This window comes from Oryzias melastigma, linkage group LG6 (assembly GCF_002922805.2).
Source record: "Oryzias melastigma strain HK-1 linkage group LG6, ASM292280v2, whole genome shotgun sequence".
NCBI lineage: Eukaryota > Metazoa > Chordata > Actinopteri > Beloniformes > Adrianichthyidae > Oryzias > Oryzias melastigma.
In genome coordinates this window covers 7,701,490-7,727,805 of record NC_050517.1, presented here as the reverse complement: position 1 = coordinate 7,727,805, position 26,316 = coordinate 7,701,490, and the positions used below count along the sequence as shown (strand labels likewise).

The 26,316-nt window shown below is 42.7% G+C and overlaps 1 protein-coding gene across 1 annotated transcript in view; it reads right to left on the bottom strand.

The window, feature by feature from the left end:
* lamb1a (laminin, beta 1a) overlaps nucleotides 1-18,062 on the bottom strand; it is a 44,180-nt gene extending 26,118 nt beyond the window's left edge. The window contains exons 1-9 of the mRNA XM_024264230.2: nucleotides 17,423-18,062; nucleotides 9,968-10,176; nucleotides 8,548-8,686; nucleotides 6,710-6,783; nucleotides 5,115-5,303; nucleotides 4,971-5,034; nucleotides 2,867-3,069; nucleotides 1,635-1,755; nucleotides 1,118-1,306 (exon numbers count right to left, since the gene is read on the bottom strand). Coding sequence (XP_024119998.1) covers nucleotides 1,118-1,306; nucleotides 1,635-1,755; nucleotides 2,867-3,069; nucleotides 4,971-5,034; nucleotides 5,115-5,303; nucleotides 6,710-6,783; nucleotides 8,548-8,686; nucleotides 9,968-10,176; nucleotides 17,423-17,459 — 1,225 coding nt within the window. The 5' untranslated portion in view covers nucleotides 17,460-18,062. The remainder of the gene's footprint in view (nucleotides 1-1,117; nucleotides 1,307-1,634; nucleotides 1,756-2,866; nucleotides 3,070-4,970; nucleotides 5,035-5,114; nucleotides 5,304-6,709; nucleotides 6,784-8,547; nucleotides 8,687-9,967; nucleotides 10,177-17,422) is intronic.
* Between the last annotated feature and the right edge of the window lie 8,254 nt (nucleotides 18,063-26,316).

The following is a 26,316-nucleotide window of genomic DNA, read 5'->3' as shown; positions in this document are numbered from 1 at the left end:
ATCCGTCCATCCGTCCATCCATCCATACATCCATCTATCCATACATCCATCCATCCATACATCCATCCATCCATCCGTCCATCCATACATCCATATATCCATCCATCCGTCTATCCATAAATCCATCCATCCATCCGTCCATCCATCCATCCGTCTATCCATAAATCCATCCATCTGTCCATCCGTCCATCCATCCATCCATCCATCCATCCATCCATCCATCCATCCATCCGTCCGTCCGTCCATCCGCCCATCCGTCCATCCATCCATCCATATATCCGCCCATCCGTCCATCCATCCATCCACATATCCATCCATCCATCCATCCATCCGTCCATCCATCCGTCTATCCATAAATCCATGCATCCATCCATCCAAATACTCACCACAATCTTTATCATTATCACCTCTATCATAATCTTCATCAATAACAGAACCATTTATATGAACCATCATCTTCCATCACTTTTATTAATTACATTTAATTCAGTTTATTCATAAAAGTTCACAACCAAGGTTGTCTCAAAGCACACAACCATTATCTATCTGTAAGTGTCTGCTTTGTTTGGTCTCTAATATGACATAAACAGAAACCTGATCCTATCCAGTAGAAGAAAACCTCGTCTGATGAAGGTGGAAAGACCCTAATGTCTGGAGCTGTGGGGGTTGATCCTCTGCAGGTCTGAGTTTGGCTGAGGCAACATCAAAGCTTTGACAAATCAAAACTCCACTGTGTTTAGCTTTTTTTCAGCCTTTCATCTAGTCTCAAATCCATGTCATAATTCTACTGCCCACCCCCACCGGCTAATTACACAGACGGAGTCTGGAGTTATGCTCTTCAGTTAGACAGTTTTATCTTAATTCTGAAGCAGTTCTTTACACCTGTCATCCAGCTACTGATGGAGGCCACATCGTACTAACACAACATGAACCTTTCAGATTAAAATAGAAGATTAGACAGTGAAGCAGATTAAAAGACATCTTCAAAGTTTGGACCCCCAGAATAGATGAGGGTGAAAATCCTTCCTAGCACATCACAGACATGTCATTGTTGTCTTTCAGGTCTGTGAAGTGGGCTTTGTGCTGCCGGGCTCAGGAGGAACATGAAAGCACTCACGCTGGCAGATGTTGGGGTCTCTGACGTCTCTCTCGGGATGCTGGTAGAAGAACGGCTTACACTGCTCACACTTGTGTCCTGCTGTGTTGTGCTGGCAGTTGTCACAAACTCCCCCACTGACACCTCCAGAGGCGACAAACACCGCCATGTCAAAGTGACACACGTCCGAGTGCTGGTTGCAGTTGCACTCTGAAGACAAAGCAGAAGAGAGGATTAGAAGTTCAGGTTGATGCAAGTTAGGCTCCAAAAATGTTTTCAGGAGGAGTTGCTTTGAGATAAACAGATACGATTTATTTGACTTGTAGTCTGGACTGGCCCAGCTGTCCACAGTATGGTTCTGACTGGAAAAACACGACATGTAGAGCATTTAGGAGACGCTTTCATTGAAATGGTGTCTCAGATTACTTTTATAACTGGGGCCTTTCCCAAAGACATAATAACTGTTCAGCTTGAGACTGAACCCCTGACCCACAGGACAGCAGACGGACTCCAACACCCCCCGACAGCATGGACTCACTTTTGCAGGCGTTGGTGTTGCGTCCCTCGGCTGGTCTCCAGGGAAGGTCATGGTAAAAGTCCTGGCACTGTTCACAGTTGAGTCCTTTAGTGTTGTGGTTACACATGCAGTGACCATGAACCTAACATAACAACAAAAATCATTGGTTAATATTGACCTGGACTGATCATTTTTTGGGTTATGGATCTCAAAACAAAAGCTTTGAAGACACACTGAGGACTTGAAAAGATTCTGAATCATTGGTGAGTTTGGATCAGTCATCAGAGGCACAGACCTAGAAGCCTGACCTGCAACTTGTCAAAGGAGAAATATTCATGAAAAACATTTTTAGTAAGAAAGTCCATTAGAACTTTGTAATAGTTTATCTGAGTTTAGAAAACAGTTTTGTCTCTGATGGGGGACGTTTTAGTTATCTGTTATCAGGTGCTCTTGTCTGGTTGTAAGGAGTGGATATCTACTGATCTGTTTCTCCGTAAGGGATGGATCTAAGGGTCCCTGACTGCCATCAGCAGCATTTCCATTACACAATAAAAAAAAAGTCTTTCACTCCTAACTCATCATATATGGTCATATGGCTTGGGTGCCTACCGCGTCACTTTTTTATGTTTTCGGTGTCTCCAACTTGTCATTTTTTGACATTAAATCAGGGGTCCCTAACCTCTGGGCCACGTACTGACACCAGTCCGAGGACCACTTGATACCGGGGCGCAGACAGGGAAAAAATGCTTAGGCTAATCAGGGGTTCCCTACCCTCATGGATGCCGACCAGTGCCGGTACCCTAATTCTAACCGGTACCCTAACCCTAACCTGGTACTGGTTCCGCATCTAGTACCGCATCTAGTACCGCATCTGGTACCGCGTCCTGAGGGTTGGGAACCGGTGATTGAATGGGAACAGCCAACAGGTCAAGAAATGTAAAAAAAATGACCAAGGGGGCCAAAACTATACGTACACATATGACGAGTTGCGAGTGAGAACGTGTGGAAAAAATCTAATTTTACAACTACACTGCTTCCATTAAAACATAAAAACATGCAGTTCAATCATAGGAACTAAAAATCTTCCTTGAAACGTTTCGCCGCTCATTCAACCGGCGTCATCAGTCCTGATGAGCAGTCCAGATGCTACAACTCAATTCCAAGGCAACACCACCTGGATGAATGAGAATCTTCATTGCCAAATTCAGAGACTAAGCGTTTTCAGACTGCACCCAACCCATCCCAGGACTCACCATCCCCTCCATGATCTGGGCAGCTCCCTGGACGGGGGCGCACTCCGAGGCATGTCCATAACAGAAGCAGTTTCCTCTGACCACCATGTCGTAGACAGCATAGTAGTACTTTTCTTTGATCTCCATGCGTGAGTCCAGCAGGTTGTCTCCCAGCGTGTGAAGCTTGGTGAACTTGACTCGCAGATTGGTTATCTTGAGCAGATCTGGAAAGAGTCAGTAACAGGACAGACAACCGTCCGCCGTCAGGTGCTGTTTGTAACCACTGTCGTCTGGTTTGGCCCCAATAAGATCTCCATCAGCTTCATCACGATTTCGACTGATTTCTAACTTCCTGTCCACCATGGCAGAGGGCAAGCAAACTTTCACAATAGCTAGCAACACTTTAAGATGCTAAACAATGAATGAAGATTCATTTAAATGACATCATAGTTTCAGCAACTTATTCTAACATTGATGAGATCAAGACTAGATTTAAGTCTCCTCAACCATGGTTTTAGATTCTACAGTATATGTCTGGGTCAACTGTGTCTAGGATATATAGGTCTGTTAATGCATTCTAGATTGGGATTCCTTGTATGAACTTCTAAGAACTTTTTGTTAGAATGCCAGTGTGATTTCAAACACACTTGGGAAAGAAAGTACATTTTATTAAGGTATTAACCTCATAGCTAGAGCAAAAACATTGAGGACTCTTAAATTTTTAACTGGCATTACCCCACAGCGCGTGATTTCGTACATATCTACATGGCCCTGGTTATTGAAACTGGACATTTTTTTGTTTGATGACGGATGAAATCATGTCAACAGTTTATCTTTAAAAGCAATAAGGAAAAGCTAAACATGGAAATGTACAGACAAATAAGTTCCATCATCTTCCAGTGTTTTTAGTCTCTCCCTCTTGGTTGTAATTGTTCTCATGTGAACTTTAACAAAGGATCTCTGACTCAAGACTTCAGAAGCTGATGCAAATCCATTCCAACTACTTATGAATTTAGAAAGTCTACTGACCAGAATCCAACTAAAGTAAAAAATATGTAATTATATAACACTAAAGTAGGGTTGTTACGGATCACAAAACTTGTGGTCCGGATCGTGTCATGGTTCAGATCATTTTTCGGATCAGTAAAAAGTAAAAAAAAAATAAAACCTCAGAAAAAACCAAGAACATAAAAACCTAAAGTGACTAATTTGAAAAGCTTTATAATATATATTTTAGGAAACACATATATAAAGTACTTCAAAGCATACATATAAACTCTCACATCTTTGAACTTTGAACATAAAGTAAAAAATGTAAAAACATGTAGTTTCTGATTACATTTACAGGAGATCTGGAGACCAAATCTACAAAAACTGAGAGAAAATATGCAATATATGCAATTTTCCCTCCCCCCCACCCCAATGTCCAAATTAAATTTTAAATGAAAAAGTTAAAATTAAACTCTCATTATTTTTGTTATTAATTGGAGTATTGAATCTAACTGTGGGAACATTAAATATTTCAAATGATTATTATTATCTATAGAACATGTTTTCCTGGAGATTTCTGATCCTTTCGGCTTGCCGTACTGCGTTCCCCTTGACGGTGTGTCTCTGTGGGACAGCTGCTGCTTTTCACTGGGAGATCTGAACCCAGACACGGAGACGTGCTCCGAAGCTTTTATTCAGCTCTTCAAAATAAATAAACCAGATCTTTCAGTATATGCATCATCCATGACGAGTTTGAGAACGTTTTTGACAAAAGCTCCTCCCACATGTACATGAATTGACGCCAGTTGCATTCTGTGTGGACAGAATGGTTCCACGGTACACGTGTGGGACGAACCATGGCTAGTGACCTACAGATGACAGATTATCTGTGATCCTTTACACTTCTACACTAAAGTAACCTTTTATAGATTATAGACAGTAAACTGATTGATTGTTAATGTCTGATGTTGTTGCTTTTGTATTAGATGAAATACTCCATAATCACAGATTAAATGACCTCCTTAGTGTTGGTTTTCATTAATGAAACTATAATAATCTACTCTCTAGTCTCATAGCATTCTCTACTCCAAACCAAGACAGATTCCGAACACAGGTTACGGAGTGTTGCACATACTTTGGATTCGTGGACTGTAAGGGTCATCTATCCGAAATGCCGGGTCCAAAACTCTGTAAATCGCCTGGAACAGGAAGAAACGTCAAAGCTGTGGAGCAGGGAGAAGTTTACACTGATGATTCCCTGAATGACAGCCTCACTGACCTCTCCTTCAGTGGACGGCTCAATATCGGAATAACGCGAGTCACAGATGACGTCGTCAACCTTCTGCATCGGACCCTGAGGAACTGAAGGGAAGGCAGATTCGCAGTCGTAGGCAAAGTAGCGGTAAACCTGCCACGTCTTTCCAAAGTCTGCTGAGCGCTCGATCACCATGGCGGCAGGTCGGAACGTCTGCGGAAGAGAATGCCAAAAAAATGCAGTTTCACATCAACAGCAGGACGGCAACAAAACTAAAGTTCAAAATGACTTCAGCACAATAATACAAATTTCAGCCTCTGGCTTATTTTTCAGAAGACACAGTTTTCAGCTTTGCAGACAGACTGGAACTTACCTGGACTGGGACATGGAATTCAGTGATGCAGTCAAATGTTTTTGACCCACAGCACACAGACAGCAAACTGGAGGCTAAAACGAGGAGGGTTTGTCCCCTCCTGCAAAACGGCCACAACCCGTCATGTATCGACGTTTGGTTAGGGACCCTTTTTGACGCTTTGGCTGTCCCTAATTCGCTGTTTTTTGATGTTCTAGCTGTTTGTAAAATCAAGGGTCCACAACCCCTTAGTGTGCGGTACCCGAGGCGGTACTACATGCGGACTGGTCCTCGGTTTGCAGCTAGAACCGATACCCTAACCCAGTACTGGTACCCTAAACCGGCACGGGACGCGGTACCAGACGCAGTACCAGGCGCGGGTTAGGGTCCGATACTGGCTTAGGGTACCAGTGCAGTCCGAATCCCGATACAAGACCGGTTCCGGTTTGCAGCCTGGAGGTTGGGGACCTGTGATTTAGCCAGCATGTCAAAAAACGACAAGTTGGAGACACCCAAAATATCAAAAAGGGACACAGAAGAGTCCTTAACCAAACATCGATATGTGACAAGTTGGGAGTGAGAATGTATTGGCAACACAGGACTTTTCTGACGACCAGATCCACCGACAATAACAAATGCAAAGTTTTAAGCATAAAGCTAAAACATCACAAAGCAAATACAAAGCTATCATTACTGAACCGTGGACATGCAGAGGATACTGCTCAGCAGATACTGAACTTTCATAATAAGGCGGGGACTGCAAAATATTGACTTGGGGGTCACAAATGGCCCGCGGGCTGCCAGTTTGAGACCCCCGGTGTGAGCATTCTTTTCCTTTATTCGTTCAGTCATTTAATGTCATGTGGAAGCTTTGACGTGACCACAGCAGTATTGATCTGACCTCCCTGACTCTGTAGGAGAGCTCCTAATTATGATGATGCCGTTTTCAGCCAAAATCCAAAAACCTGTGTCATTTTCTAGGACATCGTTTCTGCAGTTGTAGCCGGGACTCCCACTTCCCATCTGTTTTAGAGAAGGGACTGCTTTGGCCAGGTAACCCCCCCCTCCCCGTACTGTGTCTGTAATCTACATTCAAATTTTTGGTGTTTGTTCAAGCACCAGGGCTGAGGGCCAGAAGGCCACACTAGAGACTATGCCAAATGTCTTAGAGGTCTTAAAGAATCCCAATCCGAGGATCTGTCCCACCAATACAGAATCCCCACCAAGATACAAACCAGAGCAACAAGTGTGGATGTGAAGAACTCACCTTGAAGGTCATAATGAGATGAGTGAAGTGGAACTCCGCCTCAAGGTTCAGCTGAATGGTGACATTCTCCAGACCTGCAAACAGCAGCTGATGAGGATCAGATCTGACACTGATGGATCATTCAGAACTGTCGGGGCTGCACCCATGGTCTCCTGTGAAGGAGTGGGGGTCAGGTGGTGCTTTTCCACCAAAGACCATCAGACCAGGAGAATCCCCCTGACTTAGCTTGATTGATTCCTTTGTTTGTCTGCTTTCATGCTGACTGAAGCATCTGCATTTGAGCACCAGCAAAGACAAGACGCACTAAGAAAACAAAAGCATGTTGCTGATAGTCTTACTGTCGTACAATAATCCCTCAAACATTTAGTAAAGAAATATCTCCAGCAGTTGTTGGTCTGCAGACCCCTGTTCTAGACTATGCTCCTGTAGAGACTTTAAATGTGATTTAAAGTCCCACTCCAGTGATCGTTTGATCTATTGTCAAAGTGTTCTTAGTGGTCTTTTAGTTATAATTATACCATTTTTAGCCAACCTTTTTTCAGGACGTAGTTTCTGCAGAGCGGCAAGAGTTCAACAAAATTCACACCTAAGTTATGACCGGGTCTGTTGGGGTGAAGTGAGCCTGCCTTCATTTCTCATAATCCTTTTGTTTACATACTTTCCAGCTAGCTTACAGCCTCTAAGCTAACTTTACTGATGCAACAAAAATGGCGATCAATATTTACACTTTATTCACCACTATCATCTATTTGGATGAATCAGATTGGAGTGGAGAAAGGGGGTTATAGCCAAACCATCGTATTTTCTTTGTCATAAGCTATGCTTGAATTCTTTCACTATTCACTAATTAGTGCACTATGTAGTGCCTTGCACTATGTAGTGCCTTTGCCATTTTGTAGTGCAGTCCAAATTGATCCCCAGTCTTTATCTTTATTTATTTATATAGCACTTTTCCTATAAAGAAATAACAAAAAGTGCTTCACACCAAAACAAAACAATATAAATAAAATAAAAACAAGCACGAAAATTAAAATAGAGCCCCCACCCCTCAATACCCCCCCAACCCTTTCACTCCTCCCTAACTGATGGAACTAAACAATGGGAAAATAAGCTGAGCACGTAAATTGGTTGTTGGAAATGCTAATAGTTGGGACCTCCCATTGACTGTATATTTTTACAGTCCATGGGAGGTCCCTCTCTGTAAACAGCAAATCCAGTCAAACGTTACATCCCAGGCAGGGTCCCCTCTCACCACAGCTAGGCAGCGATGCTGAACAGCAGCCGACCCAGAGAGAGAAAACCCAAACGAGGAAGCACCGGGAATAACATTTAAAAACGAGAATAAAAAGTAAACATATTGATAAAAGCAAGAAACAAATAAACAATTTTTTTGTGAAAACATTTTTTTTTTTTATTAAACCCTCAACGTTTTCATCATCAGAACACAGTGAAGTCATAAGTATTTGTCCTAAAATACTAATTATGATGTCATATTCGCTGTTTAAAGAAGACAGTGATCATGGTTCCCAAATGGTTCTTAAAGTCCAGGGCATTAGATAGTCCTGCACGATACAGGTTTTTAGTAGTTAAGGATTAGGGTAGATAGTCAGAAATAGCCACAAATAAGTTTTTTTTTTTGTTTTTTTACAAATAGCATCTTTTTGCTCCTGATTCACAACAACTTGAACAAAAGAATATTCATTAATACCATTTTGATGGTAATTTTTTTTTATCTATGTCCTCCGATATCAGAAAATTGCCCCAATAACATGCTAAAAACACAATTTTCATCTGAGTGGGTCTTTAACATGTAATGGAGGGGGGGCTGTGGGGCTCACCGTTCTCAGACTGCCACCAGGTCTTTAGCCGGTTTGGGCCAAATGTCGTCACCACGTTTTCGATCCGGTGGCTGTTGGTGTGGTTGGCCCACTCCTCGAACGGCACAGTGGAGTCACACAGAAAACACTTTTTCTCCTCCTAAGTAACAACAGGAGGGGGGGTGGAGGTGAAAGGTTAATGCTCAGGTGAATTCTTCAGATTCCTGCAAACAAAAGGAAAGTCTGACCATAGGCTTCTTAAAACCATCAGTCCTCTGAGAGGATCTAGTCCTGGCCCATCCAGCTGCTCTGTAGACAGATTCAGCCATTTCTGAAGGCATTTCATCACAGAATTCCCACCTAACGTTTTTCAGCAATTGAAAGTCTGTTTGCTTGGATTACAGACAAATCCAGTCCAATTACAGCTACTGACAAATATTTTCATCAGACTGACTCCAGAAATGGAGAAAAAAGAGTCAACATAGGTTTAAACTGTGACCTGCTGCATCATTTTACGTTGGATAAAATGTGTGTTTGCAGTTCTTAGTCAGAGGTTCACACCAACAGAAACAAGCTTGTATCTGTAAACACAGCTTTGCTTGTTTTTAGAGGATTTGCTTTAGAATTTCTTTGAGGGTTTTGATTAAACCTCTGAGCATGCTCAGTCGGTGCCGCCTAACTCAATGTAAACTGCTGAGTTGTCCTCCAAACATCTGGAGAAACATCTGCGGGCAGTTCTGCATTTTCCTTTAGAAGCTCATTTTACACAGGAAATGCTGCAGACTTCAGTCTAAGCAAACAAAGAAGAGGAGGAGGAGGAGGAGGAGGAAGGCTGCAGGAGTTCCATTCTGAGCTGCTTTTCATCAACCCAAAAAACAAAAAGCTGCATGAGTTTAGGTAACCAGGTCCCATGACCTACTAGTTTGACTAAAAGGAAAACCTGGTTTGTGAAACCACCTGGGATAAAGACATCTCTAGACTTTCAGAGGCAGATGAAGAGCTGGGATTAGTACAGGAATCAGTACAGCTCAAAATCAGCCCCTCCTCAGCCAATCACAACTGGAGACAGCTAAACTCCCTCCCACCAGCGCCGCCACCACTTCAAAGGAGTTCCACTCGTCTGTCTGTGTGACTTCACAATAAGTCAATGGTTTCTGCACAACGCTTCTTTGTCGTAGTTTGAATTAAATATCTGCCCCTGCGCCCCCAACCCCACAGTGACACCACCCACTCAGCTGTTGGAGTTGGAAGTTCAGAGAGGACTTGAGAAAAGGAGGATGTGGTCCAATCTTCTGGTTCTGATGAGCTGATCTCTGAGTCCATTTAATGTGACGACAAAACTCACTTTTGAATCTGTTTTGACTCCAAGTTTCCTAACTTGACTCTGGGAGTCTGTTCCTCTGGAAATCCATGAAAACAGACCCGTCACACAACTCCTCACCTGCAGATGGCTGACGATGCAGAAAGGCTCGGGCTGGGTCAGACCGCAGGTGGAAGTGGCAAACAGCTGGTGGGCTCGGCCAATCAGGAGGTCCCCGGTTGCTGGGTAACAGCTGCCTTCAGTGCACACGTCACTGAGCTCCGGAAGGCCCTCATTGTCCAAAACTTCTTCCACTGAACCCTCTTGAGCCCAGGTGGACTCTTGCAGAGCTAAGAAAAAAAAGGACATTTTGACAGAAAGTTTGAAGTATGTGTTTGTGTTGTCTGCATGCAACTGAATTTGGCCCACCAAAGGTTATCTTTTGGTCCGCCAAGTCGTGGCTAGTTAAAACCCATTTCTCATTGACTCTCTGTGGCACACCTGTCAAAGTCAAGGCCCGGGGGCCGGATCCGGCCCTTCGGGTAATTCTATCCGGCCCTCCTGATCATTTTATTTTATTGTTATTAATGACACGATAGGGTCTCATTGTGCCGGTCCCAAGCCCGGATAAATACAGAGGGTTGTGTCAGGAAGGGCATCCGACGTAAAATCTTGCCAAATCAAATATGCGAATCAGACCTACGAAATCCATACCGGATCGGTCGAGGCCCGGGTTAACAACGACCGCCATCGGTGCTGTTCACCGACAGGGTGCCGGTGGAAATTGGACTACTGTTGGTGGAAGAAGGAGAGGAGGAAGGCGAGTTCATAGAGAGAGAGAGAAGAGGAAAGTCACTAGTGTTGGACTGAGAGTTGGGACTTTGAATGTTGGAACTATGACAGGAAAGGGTAGAGAGTTAGTGGACATGATGCAGAGGAGAAAGGTAGACATACTGTGTGTCCAGGAGACCAGGTGGAAAGGTAGCAAGGCTAGAAGTTTAGGAGCAGGGTTCAAGTTGTTCTATCATGGTGGAGATGGGAAGAGAAATGGAGTAGGAGTTATCCTAAAGGAGGAGTTTGTTAGGAGTGTTGTGGAGGTAAAAAGAGTGTCAGATAGAGTGATGAGTCTGAAGATAGAAATGGAGGGTGTCATGTTCAATGTTGTTAGTGGGTATGCCCCACAGGTAGGATGTGAGCTGGAAGAGAAGGAGAAGTTCTGGTTGGATCTTGATGAAGTGATGATGAGCATCCCTGGAAATGAGAGAGTTGTCATTGGTGCAGATTTCAATGGTCATGTTGGTGCAGGAAACCGAGGTGATGAGGAGGTGATGGGCAGGTTTGGTATCCAGGAGAGGAATGTAGAAGGACAGATGGTGGTTGATTTTGCAAAAAAGATGGAAATGGCGATAGTGAATACATTCTTTGAGAAGAGACAGGAACATAGAGTGACCTATAAGAGCGGAGGTAGAAGCACACAGATAGACTACATCTTGTGTAGACGGTGTAATCTGAAGGAGATCAGTGACTGTAAAGTAGTGGTTGGTGAGAGTGTTTCCAGACAGCACAGGATGGTGGTGTGTAGAATGACTCTGGTGGTGAAGAAGATGAAGAAAGAGAGGGCAAAGGCAGAGAAGAGGACAAACTGGTGGAAGCTGAAAAAAGAAGATTGTTGCATGACTTTTAAGAAACAGTTGAAACAGGCTCTGGGTGGTCAGGAGGTACTCCCAGATGACTGGATAACTACAGCTAATGTGATCAGGGAGACAGGTAGGAGTGTACTTGGTGTGTCATCAGGAAAGAGAGTTGATAAGGAGACTTGGTGGTGGAATGAGGAGGTGCAGGAGTGTATACGGAGTAAGAGACTAGCTAAGAAGAAGTGGGACACTGAGAGGACTGAGGAGAGTAGACAGGAGTACAGGGAGATGCAGCGTAAGGTGAAAGTAGAGGTGTCAAAGGCCAAACAAAGAGCTTATGATGACTTGTACGCTAGGTTGGGTAGTAAGGAGGGAGAGACTGACCTGTACAGACTAGCAAGGCAGAGAGATCGAGATGGGAAGGACATGCAGCAGGTTAGGGTGATCAAGGATAGGAATGGTAATGTGGTGACAGGTGTCAGTGGTGTAATGGAAAGATGGAAAGAATACTTTGAAGAGTTGATGAATGAAGAGAATGAGAGAGAACAAAGAGTAGAAGAGGTGACGGTTGTGGAGCAGGAAGTAAGAAAGATTAGTAAAGGTGAAGTGAGAGGGGCTTTGAAGAGGATGAAGAGTGGAAAGGCTCTTGGTCCTGATGATATACCTGTGGAGGTATGGAAGTGTCTAGGAGAGATGGCAGTGGAGTTTTTGACCGGGTTGTTCAACAGGATCTTAGGTGGTGAGAAGATGCCTGAGGAATGGAGGAGAAGTGTGATGGTGCCCATTTTTAAGAATAAGGGAGATGTGCAGAGTTGTGGTAACTACAGAGGAATAAAGCTGATGAGCCATACAATGAAGGTGTGGGAAAGAGTAGTGGAAGCCAGACTAAGAGCAGAAGTGAACATTTGTGAGCAGCAGTATGGTTTCATGCCAAGAAAGAGCACTACAGATGCAACATTTGCTTTGAGGATGTTGATAGAGAAGTACAGAGAAGGTCAGAGAGAGCTCCACTGTGTCTTTGTAGATCTGGAGAAAGCTTATGACAGAGTGCCCAGAGAGGAACTATGGTATTGTATGAGGAAGTCTGGAGTGACAGAGAAGTATGTCCGAGCAGTGCAGGACATGTATGAGGGCTGTAAGACAGTGGTGAGGTGTGCTGTAGGGGTGACAGAGGAGTTCAAGGTGGAGGTGGGATTACATCAGGGATCAGCTCTGAGCCCCTTCCTGTTTGCAATGGTGATGGACAGACTGACGGATGAGGTTAGACAGGAATCACCATGGACTATGATGTTTGCAGATGATATTGTGATTTGTAGTGAGAGCAGGGAACAGGTGGAGGTGGAGTTAGAGAGGTGGAGGTTTGCCCTGGAAAGGAGAGGAATGAAGGTTAGCCGCAGTAAGACAGAGTACATGTGTGTGAATGAGAGGAACCAGAGTGGAAGAGTGAGGTTACAGGGAGAAGAGATAAAGAAGGGGGAGGAGTTTAAGTATTTAGGGTCAACAGTACAGAGTAATGGAGAGTGTGGAAAAGAAGTGAAGAGGAGAGTGCAAGCAGGTTGGAATGGGTGGAGAAAAGTGTCAGGTGTGATGTGTGACAGAAGAGTTTCAGCACAAATGAAAGGAAAGGTGTACAAGACTGTGGTGAGACCAGCCATGTTGTTTGGACTAGAAACAGTGGGACTGAAGAAAAGACAGGAAGCAGAGCTGGAGGTAGCAGAGATGAAGATGCTGAGGTTCTCTTTGGGAGTGACCAGGATGGATAGGATCAGGAATGAATACATCAGAGGGACAGCACATGTTAGAGGTTTTGGAGATAAAGTCAGAGAGGCCAGACTGAGATGGTTTGGACATGTTCAGAGGAGAGACAGTGAATATATTGGTAGAAGGATGCTGAGTCTAGAGCTGCCAGGAAAGAGGTCTAGAGGAAGACCAAAGAGGAGGTTTATGGATGCAGTGAATGAAGACATGAAAGTGGCTGGTGTTAGAGTGGAGGATGCTGAAGACAGGCTTAGATGGAGGAAACTGATTCGCTGTGGCGACCCCTGATGGGAAAAGCCGAAAGGAAAAGAAGAAGTTATTAATGACACGATGTTATCTTGCACTTCTTTTTAAATTGTATAATTTTGACAAAATATATTTTTATGGAGAGTAAAATATTGAAAGTTATTTAAGGTTTAAGTTGATTTATTCTGGAATAATATTCCTGCCTTTTTATTATTCATAATTATGTGTAAAAGTTACGGTTTTAAAGTTTTAAAAATTGGCATTCTTCTAGTTTTTTTTTACTACGGCATTTACTACGATTTTTTTAGGCTATTCTGTAGTTTAGCTTATATTTCAGCTACATGCTAACTAATTTGGCTAATTTAGGCTTTTCTTTTTGAGTTTTTAGGCTCTTTTGGAGTGAGGCTAATATTTACGCGTTAGCTGTTTTGGCTAATTTAGCTTTTTTTCAGTTTTTTAGGCTATTTTGAAGTTTAGCTATTTTTTCAGCAAGCTGCTAGCTGTTTTGACTAACCTAAGTCTTTTCGTTTTTTAGGGCTAATTTTTCATTTAGCTAATATTTTAGCTGGTTATCAACTTCAGCGTTTTCAGCTATCAGCTTCATTGTTTTTAGCAATCATTTACAACATCTTCAGCTATCAGCACTAGCATCTTCAGCGGCCACATTCAGCTTACAGCATTCACACTAGCATTATCACAGGTAATGCTATATATCTAGTTCATAATATGGTTTTAAAGTTTCAAAAATGTAGTTTTAGTGTTTAATAAATGTTTATCCTGTTCGGCCCATGACCTAAGGTGTGTTTTGGATTTTGGCCCCCTGTGTGATTGACTGTGACACCCCTGCTCTATGGTGTTTCAAAACTCTAAGGCTGTAATTTGCTTTCGACTTCCGGGTGGTGCTGTTAAAACTTTCTTTAACTGCAGCTATGGGTGAAAAAAACCCTCAAGTGAGTCAGCCCAGGGCTTTTTTTGTGTTAGAAATTCTGAGGAGCCTTCACGGTCACTTCCGATGCTTTTAGCTGCTTTTTTTTATCTAGCCAAGATGGAGCGACAACGACAAACGGATAAAGTCAAAAGAGCAGCTCCATGTCTCTCATTAGGATCCCAGTTTGCTGTTTTCATCGGAAGAAAGTTTGTTTAAATTGTTCTTGTTTTTCAATTAAAAATGTCCAGTGAGGCCTTGCTGCTAAAGGTTTCAAAGACAAATGTTACTTTTTATTCTTACTTATGTGAGTTACTTTAATGAATAAAATTGAATAAATGAATAAAATGAATGAATGAATAAATTTAACCATTTTCTTTATTTTCTCCTTTTATTTCATGACATGCAAAAAAAAAATATTGTATTTGGCCGGTGGACCAAGATCCCGTTTAGATTTTGCCCCTGTAAGGGAAAAAGTTTGGGCACCCCTGGTCTATTTTTTGTGTGAGCCTCAAGCGATCCATGTCAATCCTGGCAGGAAGTTACACCAAGATACACAAGAAAATCCAGTCAATTTTCAATATATAACCAAATTTTCACAGTAAAACACAGTGATTGACAGATTATATTTTTGCATCTAAAAGGACTGTAGAGATGAAAATACATGGGGGTTAGGGACCAGAGACCTCCGCGAATACAGAGAACCACCAGTCTCCATCTTGACTCCCAACACTCCAGTCGAAGAATGTCCGTTACCGATCCATTTTCATTAAAAACTCTTCTGATCATGCTATGTAAACATTTATTAGAGAATAGTGGAGTATTGCTAAACATAGAGTTTTTATTTTAATCCAGAACAATAGACTAAAAAACTTTAAATGAGGACTGTTAGTCTGTCTCTCTGTGTCTTAAAAAAGCGTGTGCTTCCTCCTGCATCAGTTAAATGTGAGAGGGTATCTCTATCCAGAATTTGCCTGTTTCATCTATAATAAACGCCTGCTCTGGATGATAATAATCCTCTGTGGTTATCAGGATATTTTCGATCTGGTTCTGAATCTGCTGATGCCGTTTCTCCATGCAGGTTCACTGTGAGTGTGAGCGCCTGTGTGTGTGTGCAGCAGACGGGATGTGTGTTCTTCAACTGCACTCCCCTCCTGGGAAATTCCCGCAGTACCTTCGGAAACTAAAGTTTCATACAAGCATCTTGAGTTTACAGAGTTTTTGTGACGAACCGGAGGAGGAGGAGTCACGTGACTGAAAAAACACAGATCAATGTAGTAGGCCAGTTGCGGAGTACGGTATGTGGTTTTGGGTGTCTAAAAGCACAATCAACGAGAGAGAGGCAGAGAGCAGTTGGTGACAAATCAAGATGGACGACATCAAATCAATTGTGGAAGCTCTAAATAACCACAGCTGAGCAGAAACGCCTGTCGACCGTAAAAAATACGTGTCTGGTGTGAACTGGACATAAGGCGGGTTCCGAGCGCACTCCGCTTCACAGTGCTTCCGTGTGCGGTGTGAACTCAGCGTAAGGTGTCTGTTATGAGTGTGTGTTTGTCATCTGTTTGAGTTATGTGCATGTGTTGTGTGTATTTGGCTGTGTGTAATTGTGTGTCTTGTGTTATTAATGTGTAGTTGAATTATCTAAGGTGTCTGTTATTAGTGCATAGTTGTTTCATCTATGTGTGTCTGTTTATTAGTGTGTGTTAGTGTCATCTGTTTGTGTTACATGAGTGTGTGTCAGATGTGCTTGGGCTCCATGAGTATGTTACTAGTGTTTTGTGTGTTTTTGGGTGCTTGGTGTGTGTTTGTGTCATCTGCTTGTGTTATGTGCTTGCTTATGTTGTGTATTTCATGTCTGTGTATTATATGCATGTGTTTCAAATGTTTGTGTTCTGTGTGTCATATTTTTGTTCTATGTGTGTTTTGGGTTTGTTTTAATGTTATTAGAGTGTGTTTGTCGTATTTGTGTCTCTGTGTTGCATGCATTTGAATTTTTCTGTGTGTAATGTGTGGGTTTTGTGCTACTAGTGTGCTTTTAACTCATAAAAGATCAAAAGTTTTGCTTTGTATATAAAATCTGTTCATTCTGGAGGTAGAGTTGAGCAAACAAGACGTCTTCAGGTCAACAGGGATGTAAAAACCTACGTAGTTTATCATCTATGTGAACCTCAGACATCAATATATACATTTAACTCATCTAAATTAAATAAATGATAATTAAGTAATTCTTACTTTAAAAAAAATGCTATTTTATTTTCCTTTTATTTCTTTTTTTTTTGTTCTTTATCCCTGCCTTGTCCTCAGCAGTCTTACACTGCTGGGTTTTGTTATTTTAGTTTGGGGTTGGATCTTTAGTCTTAGTTTGTGTGTTTTGGGGTAAAAATGTGTGTGTATTTGTATCATCTGTTTGTGTTATGTGTTTGCTTGTGTTGTGTATTTGATGTCTGTGTGCTATGTGTTTCAAGTGTTTGTGTTGTGTGTTTTATTAATATTTGTGTTCCATGGGTGTTTTTTGTTAGTTTTTATGTTATTAGTGTGTGTTTGTGGTGTTCTTTGTGTTGTGTATTGTTACGTTCAGTTTCATGCAGAGAGAAAAAAAATCCAATTTATGTTTTTTGTTTTCTGGGACTTTTTTCCCTCTAAAATGTAATGATTTAAAATGGGCTGCGGTGCGTACAGGGACACAGAGATCACTGAACATTTCAGACTCCAAGTGTCCTAAGGTCAAAGCTCAAAGGTCAGCCCTCACAGCGGTTTGATATTAAACAAAACATCTCTTTTGTTTTTATCAGAACTTTTTTCTTCTTCACAAGCAGAACTGACCAATGACCTGATCAGAATTGCCGGCATGATCGATAGTAATGGATCTGGATTCAAATATTTTCTTTTTACACTTTTACATTCTGGTCCAGTCTGTTCCGACCCGCTCTCTTTACTCTCTGGTATGAAAACCGAACCGAGCAGCAGAACAGTTCAGAGCAGAACTCCACGGCGGAACCCGGACCCGAACCCCCCAAATCCCGAACTTACCAAGCAGCAGGAAGATGTGCAGGAGCGCCATAGTCATCCCGAATCAGGGCCCGGAAAACCAGACCAGAGAGAGTACGGAACCGGAGACCCGAGCGGCGGTTCTCCCCGAAGCCTCAGAGTTAAAGATGTGACTCTGTGCCCCCACCCACGGCCCCGCCTCTTCACACGCACCGGCATCTGCACCCCCACCCCCACATCCGGGCCCCTCTCCAAAAAGACGGTCCGCTTGGGTCCGAAAAAACGCCGCACAGCGCATGCGCCTCACTCAGAACACCGCCGAACCCCGATGGGCGCGCGCCCAGTAACATCTGACCTGTGCAACAGTTCCCAAAGATTCACTCTTTCACCTTTCCTCAGCCTTTGAGCTGCCAGTGAGATGCTGGAGGAAGAAATCCATCCAAACAAACCAGTTTGAGGTAACCTGGTTACTAAATTTGTCAGTTTATGTCCCTTTCCCACCAAAAATCCCAAATACTTTATTTTTCTTAAGGAAACAATGATCTGTAGGATCTTTAAAGAGAAGAAAAATAAGATTTGCAGGGCAATAAAATCTCTTTATTTCAACGATCTGTTTCACCTTAAGCCTCTGTTGTCTGAACAAAGGCGTTCTGGAATGAAGAAACCCCCACCTCATTAAAAGATTTAAACACACAAACACACCTCCCCCTTAGCTCACCTGCAACAACAAAGACTGTGTGTGGGGGTGCGCGAGTGTGGAGTATGAGGGTCTTGAGAGCATCACAGCTGTCACTGATTGGCTGATGACTCATTCCTACAAGCTGCCACATGCTTGGACATTAGCCACAAGCATTATGGTCATGAACATTTTGAAGAGGTTAGATGGGGAGATGAGCCTGGGTTTCTCCCCAATCATCCTCTCTGGTTTTTCACTTTCAGAGAAGGTGATGTGGGCGTTCTCACATCACACCGTTGTGAACTGACCCAAAAAAATGCAGGACTATGTCCGGTTCTGCAGACAAACCAAACCCAATCGTAACTAAACTAAACTAAACTGGTGCTGCCACAAACAATTATTTTAATAGACGACTAATCACAGATTATTTTTACTGATTAGTCAGCTAATCGGGTCTTGCACAAAGTGGATGTAAAGTTCACATCATGACCATTATTAGCTTTAAAAAAATTAAGACAATTAAGACAATAGTTTATTAAACTTTCAATGAATCGTGCAGCCTCTGTCCTTCATTAGTTTCTGGTATTAAAACAAGATTAAATCAAAGTGGTCGGCATCTGAAACGAGGAACCATTTTACACTAAAGATAAAGTTTTGGTCTCACAAACTTAAGTATAAAAAAAAAGTAAATTTTGGTGCTGAACCAGGGCCGGATCTAGAGAGCCCCTGCTGGGGGTGCAAACAGAATATCAGGGGGTCAAGTTTGGGTTTACTGTGAGGTTGAGGTGTAAAATCCTCCCAAGCCCCTAAAATGTCCCTCTCCTATGAAAATCCAGTTTTTTGAGTTAATAAAAACAAAACTCTTGACAGTCAGGTTCAGTCAGCATTTTTATATCTATATTTATTGTATATTTTATGTATAAATGTATGTTTGCTTTTTATCATCTTGATATTTAGACATTGAGTTTGTAATCAAATTATTCATTCAACTAAAAAAAAAAGAAAAAAAAAGTAAAAAGGCAAGTTTTGTAGTTAGGACTTGTTTATTACTTAAATTTTATTTTTCTATTTTTATGTATATTGTTCTTAGCATTTTTATGTCTATATTTTGTACCTTTTAAATAATTACTTTATTAATAATAAATGTATACTTTAGTTGAACAAAAAAAAAAAAAGAAAAAAAAAATCTCCTCCATGAATCGCCACCTTAACGTGGTGCAGGGGTTTATGTGCCCAAGTGATCCTAGGAGCTAAGCTGTCTGCGGTTATTTACCCTGATGGGGTCTTCAATGGCAGACAGCAGGTCCTAAGTGACGGGCCAGACTAAGAGCGGTTCTCCATGTCAGCAACAGCAATATTCACTTTTGTTTTCTCTTTCTCTCTTCCTGGAGGTCATGGGGAGAAGATCCCCACTGCCAACCCTGCATGAGGCCATGGTTCTAGACCAGAGAAAGAAAGTCTTCCTTTGGTGGTTGGAGAGCTCCTGCCACAGGATCAAGGAATTTAAGCATCTTGGAGTCTTGTTCAGAAGAGAGGGAAGATTGGAGCGTGATACAAACAGGAGGATTGTGGTGAACCCACTATAACCTTGCCCGCATGTTTTGGACATGCCCTACGCAGTCTGTTTTCTGGTTAAAAAAAAAAATAAAGCTGTTTTAAAAATACTGGGGATTGGTCCAACCCCATAGTTTGGTATATTTACCATTATGGGGTAAGATACCTTTACAAAAGAAACGTTTTCATATGTACAAAGTTGCATACAAATTTATATTTTGTGCACAACTTTGCAGAAAAAATATGAACACAACATTAGGTTTTATGTTTAATGTGTCTCTTTTGAATATGAACTTTCTTTGTTTTGAATACAATTTTCCATTGTCTTGAATACAAATTTTTCCTGTTCAGAAACTGTCAAAAATACGTCACAGGCTCATACATCGAGTGCTGGAACATTGATCCAACTGAGAGAGCATGGGTACTGCAAATTATTTATTAATCTGCAATGGAAGGGAAAATGATTTGGACATTGTAGCTCTGCTGGGAAAAAAAGATATTGTAGTGACCGTATTAACAGGCAATGGTCTAGATGGAGCAGATCTCAACTATGGTACGGACTTTCAAGGTGCTAGCATTTACTTTCTAAATTTTAGGGTAAGCAGAAGAATGAGCTGATTTGTGTTTCATACACAACAGGACCCGAGGCAGCTGGAAATTCTAGCAGCTCAATAAAATGACGGCGTTCAAACATCCTTAGCATAACCACTTTAATTGGCTAGCTTAACATTCAGCAGCACACACATCACGGAGCAACATTGCAAACGTCTTGCATGGAAACAGCACCCTCACTCATGGTTCAGCACCAACAGAACAAAGCCTAAAGGCCCGGTCCCACAGGATTTGACGGCCACATCACGGATAAAAAACATGGAAAATCTGCCACACGTGCTTAGACACACTAACTTTGTGGAATAGCAGTGATACAGACGGCGGAGTCCATTCCACTGCCACTCCTCTGCCAGAGAACTGCTTCATCACATGTAAGCGCGTCCTCCCAGACGCTGTAAGCAGTGGTACAAACGCAGACCGCCGGCGAAACGAGCGTGCTACAGCCATGCATGAACATGGAATTTTGGCGTCCAAGCGTGTGTGCCGGCGTTCCAGCGCAGCCCAATCTCGCACTGAAACTGCTGTTGCACTGATGTTCCATAGCCATCTTTCTTTCTTTGCTCTACGTCGGCATTGGAGCTGTGACGTCGACCCCCACGTTGTTACAGATCTTTTGCTAGGCGGAACGGTCGTTGATTGCCCGCAAGATGTCATTGGCCGTTGCTAGCCCGGTATCACGTAGTAGTGATCGAATGTAATTCATACGACGATGACCACCAGGTTTGAATGTACCAGTCGGGTTGTGGAATAGAGCGAGATGTAGTGGTTGGTCAGATCTGCGAGCACAATGACCAGCGAACCGCAGGCGTCTTGAACGTATTGTTGAGCTGACGGGTGGAATGGAACCATATAAGTTGACATTGGTCGTGTGAGAAAGAAATGAGACATTCAGGGCCTTTTGTATGTACCGTTTAAAGAATGTTCTTGAGCAACCGTCAACGACCAGCATTCGGATCCGTACAGGAGAACGGATTTTACGGTGGCTCAGAAGATTTTCTTCTTGAAGTCGTCAGTGAGATTCTGTGCCGTGCCTTCCATATACTCCAGAGATGGTTAGCAGCTCCCCAAGCTTTGGCTTTACGGGTTGCAATGTCTTTGTCTGTGGTATATATTCAGGAGCCCAAATAACAGAAGTCGTACACAAAATCCTCTGGTCAGGAGGAAAGAATCAGGACTTCATTTGTTGCATTTTGGTTGATGAGAACGGATTTAATTTTCGCCTGATTGATGGAAAGGCCAACTGCCGTGGCAGCACCTCCCAGAGTTGATAGAAGCGACTGTGCATTCCTGATTGTGTCGGATAATAGTGCAATGTCGTCGGCATAGTCGAGATCAGTCAGATATTGTGCAGGATGACAAGAGCTTTGGCGCCGTTTCAGAGTTACACCAAGTCCCGGGGTCATGGACGCGCAGAGGACATAGTCCAAAACAATTATGAACAAGAAATTCGCAAGTGTATCGCCCTGCAAGACTCCGGTCTTCACGGTAAATGGTGCCGTGTCTCCGTTTTGTGTTGAGACATAGCTTGAGGAGTCATTGTAGATACAGCGAATGGCGCTGATGATTTTTGGTGGGATTCCATAAGCGTGTAGTATTTGGAACATGAGCTTGTTATCAACTAAGGCTTTTGTGAAGTCCACAAAAACGGCGCACATGGAAACATCTTTTCGAACCGAAATTTCTTCTATAAGACGTTGAAGAGTTAATATTGGTTCTAAAGTGGATCTTTGTTGCCGGAAGCCATTCTGATTAATTCTGAGTAAATTCTCGACAGGTTCATGTATGCGATTAAGCAGGATCCGGTTGAACAGCTTGGATGTACATGACATCAGGCTTATGCCGCGATATGAGCCGTATTGAGACAGGTCGCCCTTCTTCGGCACGCGGATGATAAGGTTCAGCAAGAACTCAGAAGGTGGTTGACAAGTAGCGTAGGTCAAATTGAGAATGGGATGCAGCAAACAAAGTAGTTCCGTGTCTTTGAGAACCTCAGGTGGTATTCCATCGGTGCCAGAGGCCTTGCCCTTTTTGAGTTGTTTAGCTGCCGCAAGTACCTCTTCCATTGTTATTTCACCAATTGGGAATTCATCCCGTATATTGCCACGTGTCAAAATGCGGTTGACGCCGAAGTTGTTTGAATGGACTGCCGGATTGTTCAGCAGATTCTCGAAATGACTCTTCCAACCTGACAGGCATTCAGCCGGGCTATTGGCTTTGATTTTCGCAGTCGCCTTGGATTTTCTGAGAGGTTGTTGATTGTCTTCCAAGCCTCCATGGCCATTGCATGGCGGTACCACTGGTACCACACGCAGTCACCCGCGGTTTAAATTTTTGTGCAGTTCAAAAATTCTTTCTACGTGTAACGGCGGCGAAACTTTGTACCGCGTGTATGCCACTGGCTCTCACTGCCATAACTATCACTGCTGGAGCACGTAAGAAACTTCATCCCCGTGGTATGGACGGTGTTAGCAGTGGACTGGCAGTGCCACAGCCACATCTCGGCAAACACCGTCCATACCACGGGGATGAAGTTTCTTACGTGCTCCAGCAGTGATAGTGATGGCAGTGAGAGCCATGGGACAGGGCCTTAACTCCTACAGTGCACTCCTGCTGTGTTGCTTTTTTTTTTTTGCCAGGCAACAACAACAGAACATATAAACAATGAGACAGACCCGGAAGTGGTAGCAAAAAAATATACAAATAAATAAAGAGAGAGATGTTAAGATGAGAGTCGCCCGAGAAGGCAACAGAGGGATCCGGTGCTGGTGTTTTGCTGAGGTACATCCACTGCCAGAGATTGTTTCTCCAGTCTCAGGCATTGTTTTGGCAGTGGATGTACCTTGGCACAACACCAGCCAGCTGCATGTTAGTTTGGGGGATCCTTGCTTAGCCGGGCACTTTATTCCCTGGACAGGTGGGACAGGTGCGTAGCTCCAGGTCGAGATGAACCCTTGCCTTCACCCATCACTACCCGGAACAGGCTCTGGCAGCAATGTGACACCAAAAGGAACAGCTGGTCAAGAAAATGGATAACAGCTAAGCTAAGTCGGAGCAAAAGAAGGCTGACTGGGAACTGACTCTAGCCTTAGTCAAAAAGAAAGAAAGAAACAGAAATAGAAAGATAGTTGGGGATTCCAATCCAACTGATTTTTGTTTGTTTTACAGCCCCGACAATTGGCTGACCGTCTACTTTAGCTACAAATTAGCTTAGCTGTTTGTTTTGTCATCCTCTTATTTCACAGACACATTTTTTAACACCTAATGAATGTAGTGTCATGTCTTCTACTTCTTTTGGGCTGTTTTTCACCACTTCTGAGTCTAAAACGATCCACTGCTAAAATGTTTAAACAATCAGTTGACAACCACAAAATTTGATCGGAGATCGCTGTTTTTTTTATCTATTTTATTACATTTTCAACAGAGACACACACAACCGCGGAAGCAGCTGTCATACAGTCACATCTACCTGCACCTGGAAAATCTTTTAATAATATTAATCATAACCCAAACATGGAGACATGATTACCGATGTATTTCTAGAACTCTACACAATAAATAAACCTGATTCCTCTACATGATATGTGTCTTCCATTCATTCTAAGTGAGATATCCACAAATAGAGCTGGTAGCTCCTCCCACATCCTGCCATGGCGTCAGGAACACATTTTTTGACAAGGGACGTGTCATGCAAATTTGTCACGCGAATTGCGTTTGGTGTGAATGCACCACGAGACTGATAGTAGTTTGATAAATAAGTTATATTAAAAAAAGAAAGTGCAGTTCTTGCTTATGGTGAAATTGACAGTTCTAAAAATATTTCTTACAGATATCATCTACTATTCAATTTATACGTTTTCCAGATTTATTTTTTGGTAACATTGTTTTCTTCTCTCTATTGTCTCTCTTTCTGTCCTTTTTTCCATGTGGGAGCCTTTTTCTTTACTATTTACAGGAGTCCTACCATGAAAGTTCTTCTTTTTGAGGTTTTAAATGCATTTTACTGTTCATTAAAGAACTGTTCTATAAAGAACCCCAAAGCGGCATTTTGATCCATTCATGCATTTCAGAGTAATCCTCTAAAAACCTACATTGTCTGCAGCAGCCCCTCCCACACCAACGAAAACGAGCGGTTGGAAACGTGCTGACGTAAGCACGATGCCGACCGCTCTCTCCAGGAAGAGTCTGTGCTACAAGCTCCGCCCCCAGACTAACACAACACTCAATGTATCTTCTGATCCAGTGATGATCAGCAAAAAAAAAAAAAAAACGTTCATTTTAGATGCTGAATGCTGTATATCTTCCAGGTGTTTAATACTTTTTACGCGGCGCTCCTTTCCTGCTCCAGTGTCGCCATGTTTTCATTTAACGACCAATAATTTTCAACTCAGATAAGTCCAAGATCATTTATGTTATTGGGGTTCTAAGGACAGAGCTCTGGAATGGGCAGAAGCAGCTGAATCTAAATCTGAACTATTTCCTCTCCCAATCTTATGCGTCTATCGAAGAGAACTTCAAAAGTGTGTTTGACCACCCAGACCATGCAGGCTCAGCTGGACCTAGTTCAGGGTTGTAGGAGTGCAGCTGAATATTCAGTGTAGTTTCAGACTTTGGCTGCGGATTCTGGATGGAACGAGATGGCACTCATGAGAGCATTCAGGAGGGGATTAAACGAACGCCTAGAGGACGAGTTGGCATGTAAAGACCAGTCTGCTGACCTCCACTCTCTAATCCAACTCTCCATCAGGCTTGACATTCGCCTTCGGGAGCGCCAAAGAGAAAAAAGTCCCAGATTGCTTCCAACTCATTCAAGGGGCGGCAGGCTACGCATCCTCCGTCTTCAGGAGCTGCTACCCATCCACCAATACCACATGAGACCATGGAAGAACCCATGCAGCTGAGGAGAACACGTCTCAGCCCTGCAGAACGCGAGCGGAGGATGCAGCTTGGCAACTGTCTGCACAGCCTGGGCACCTCATCTCAACCTGTCCACAACGGCCAAAAGATGGGGCTCACCACTAAAAAGAAAGAAAGCAAACAGCATATTTGGTCTATAGTTGGATGTAAATCAACTAATGTGTCTTTCCTCTGGACTCTTAAGGATCAGAGGAAGAGCAGAACTACTGAGAAATCTGAGCAGTGGACCAAAGACAAACCTCCCTGTCATTCCAAACACATTTGTCCTCAGACACTGAAGATCCAACCTTGATTCATCTCTAATCATCACAGTTTTGGCTTGTTGGATGACAGCATCCTGTCACTATCAAGAAATCTGGAAAATAACTATCTGTTAGTTGGCGCACTCTAGTGGATAATCATTGTAATTACACTCTGACAGATCTGACAGAATTTTGACATTTCATCATGACTTTTAAAGTCACATTAAAACAAATTTGTAAAACCTTTTTTAATCTATATTCAAATAATGTTCTTTGTGCATTTTCAATTTGAAAATTTAGTCAAAAGTTCAAGAAAATGAAAAGTATTTCAAAAGAACAGTTCAAACGTAAGTCAGAGCAAAACTTAGCAGCATCTGCTGTCTGTCTGTCACCAGGGTCTCTTCTGTGTTTGTAAGTCCTGTCTGTCAAAGGAAAGACGTTCACTGAGAGAAAGACGCACGAAGACAGTGAAGGACAGCAAAGACACACTAAAAACCTAGAATCCAGCTGAGGAAAAACTTCTTCCTCCAGTAGGAAGACTTTACTATTTTTGGGAATGTCTTTGGGTTTTCGACGCGTTCACCTTCAACCCATGTGGAGAACCTTCCACCGCCAGGAAGGTGGTTCTGCTGGACAAGGCGACTGAAGGCTGCTGTCCGAGGTGCTGAAAGCTTCAGCGTTTGAAGACTCTGGCTGTATATTTGCGAGCTACTTTTAGAACATATACCTGCAGAAGTGCATTCAATAAACTCCATCAAAACACAAGAGAAGAGCTGACTTTAAACTGGTCTGTGGAGGAAATTGGAACAAAAAGTCTCAAACTGAATGTTAAAAATGTGCATACATACAGACTGCTTTGCTACAGTGCGGACGCACACTGCTTTGCTCCCCCTTCTGCTTTTAATTTTCGCTGATTATTTTCCTTTCTTCTTTTTTAA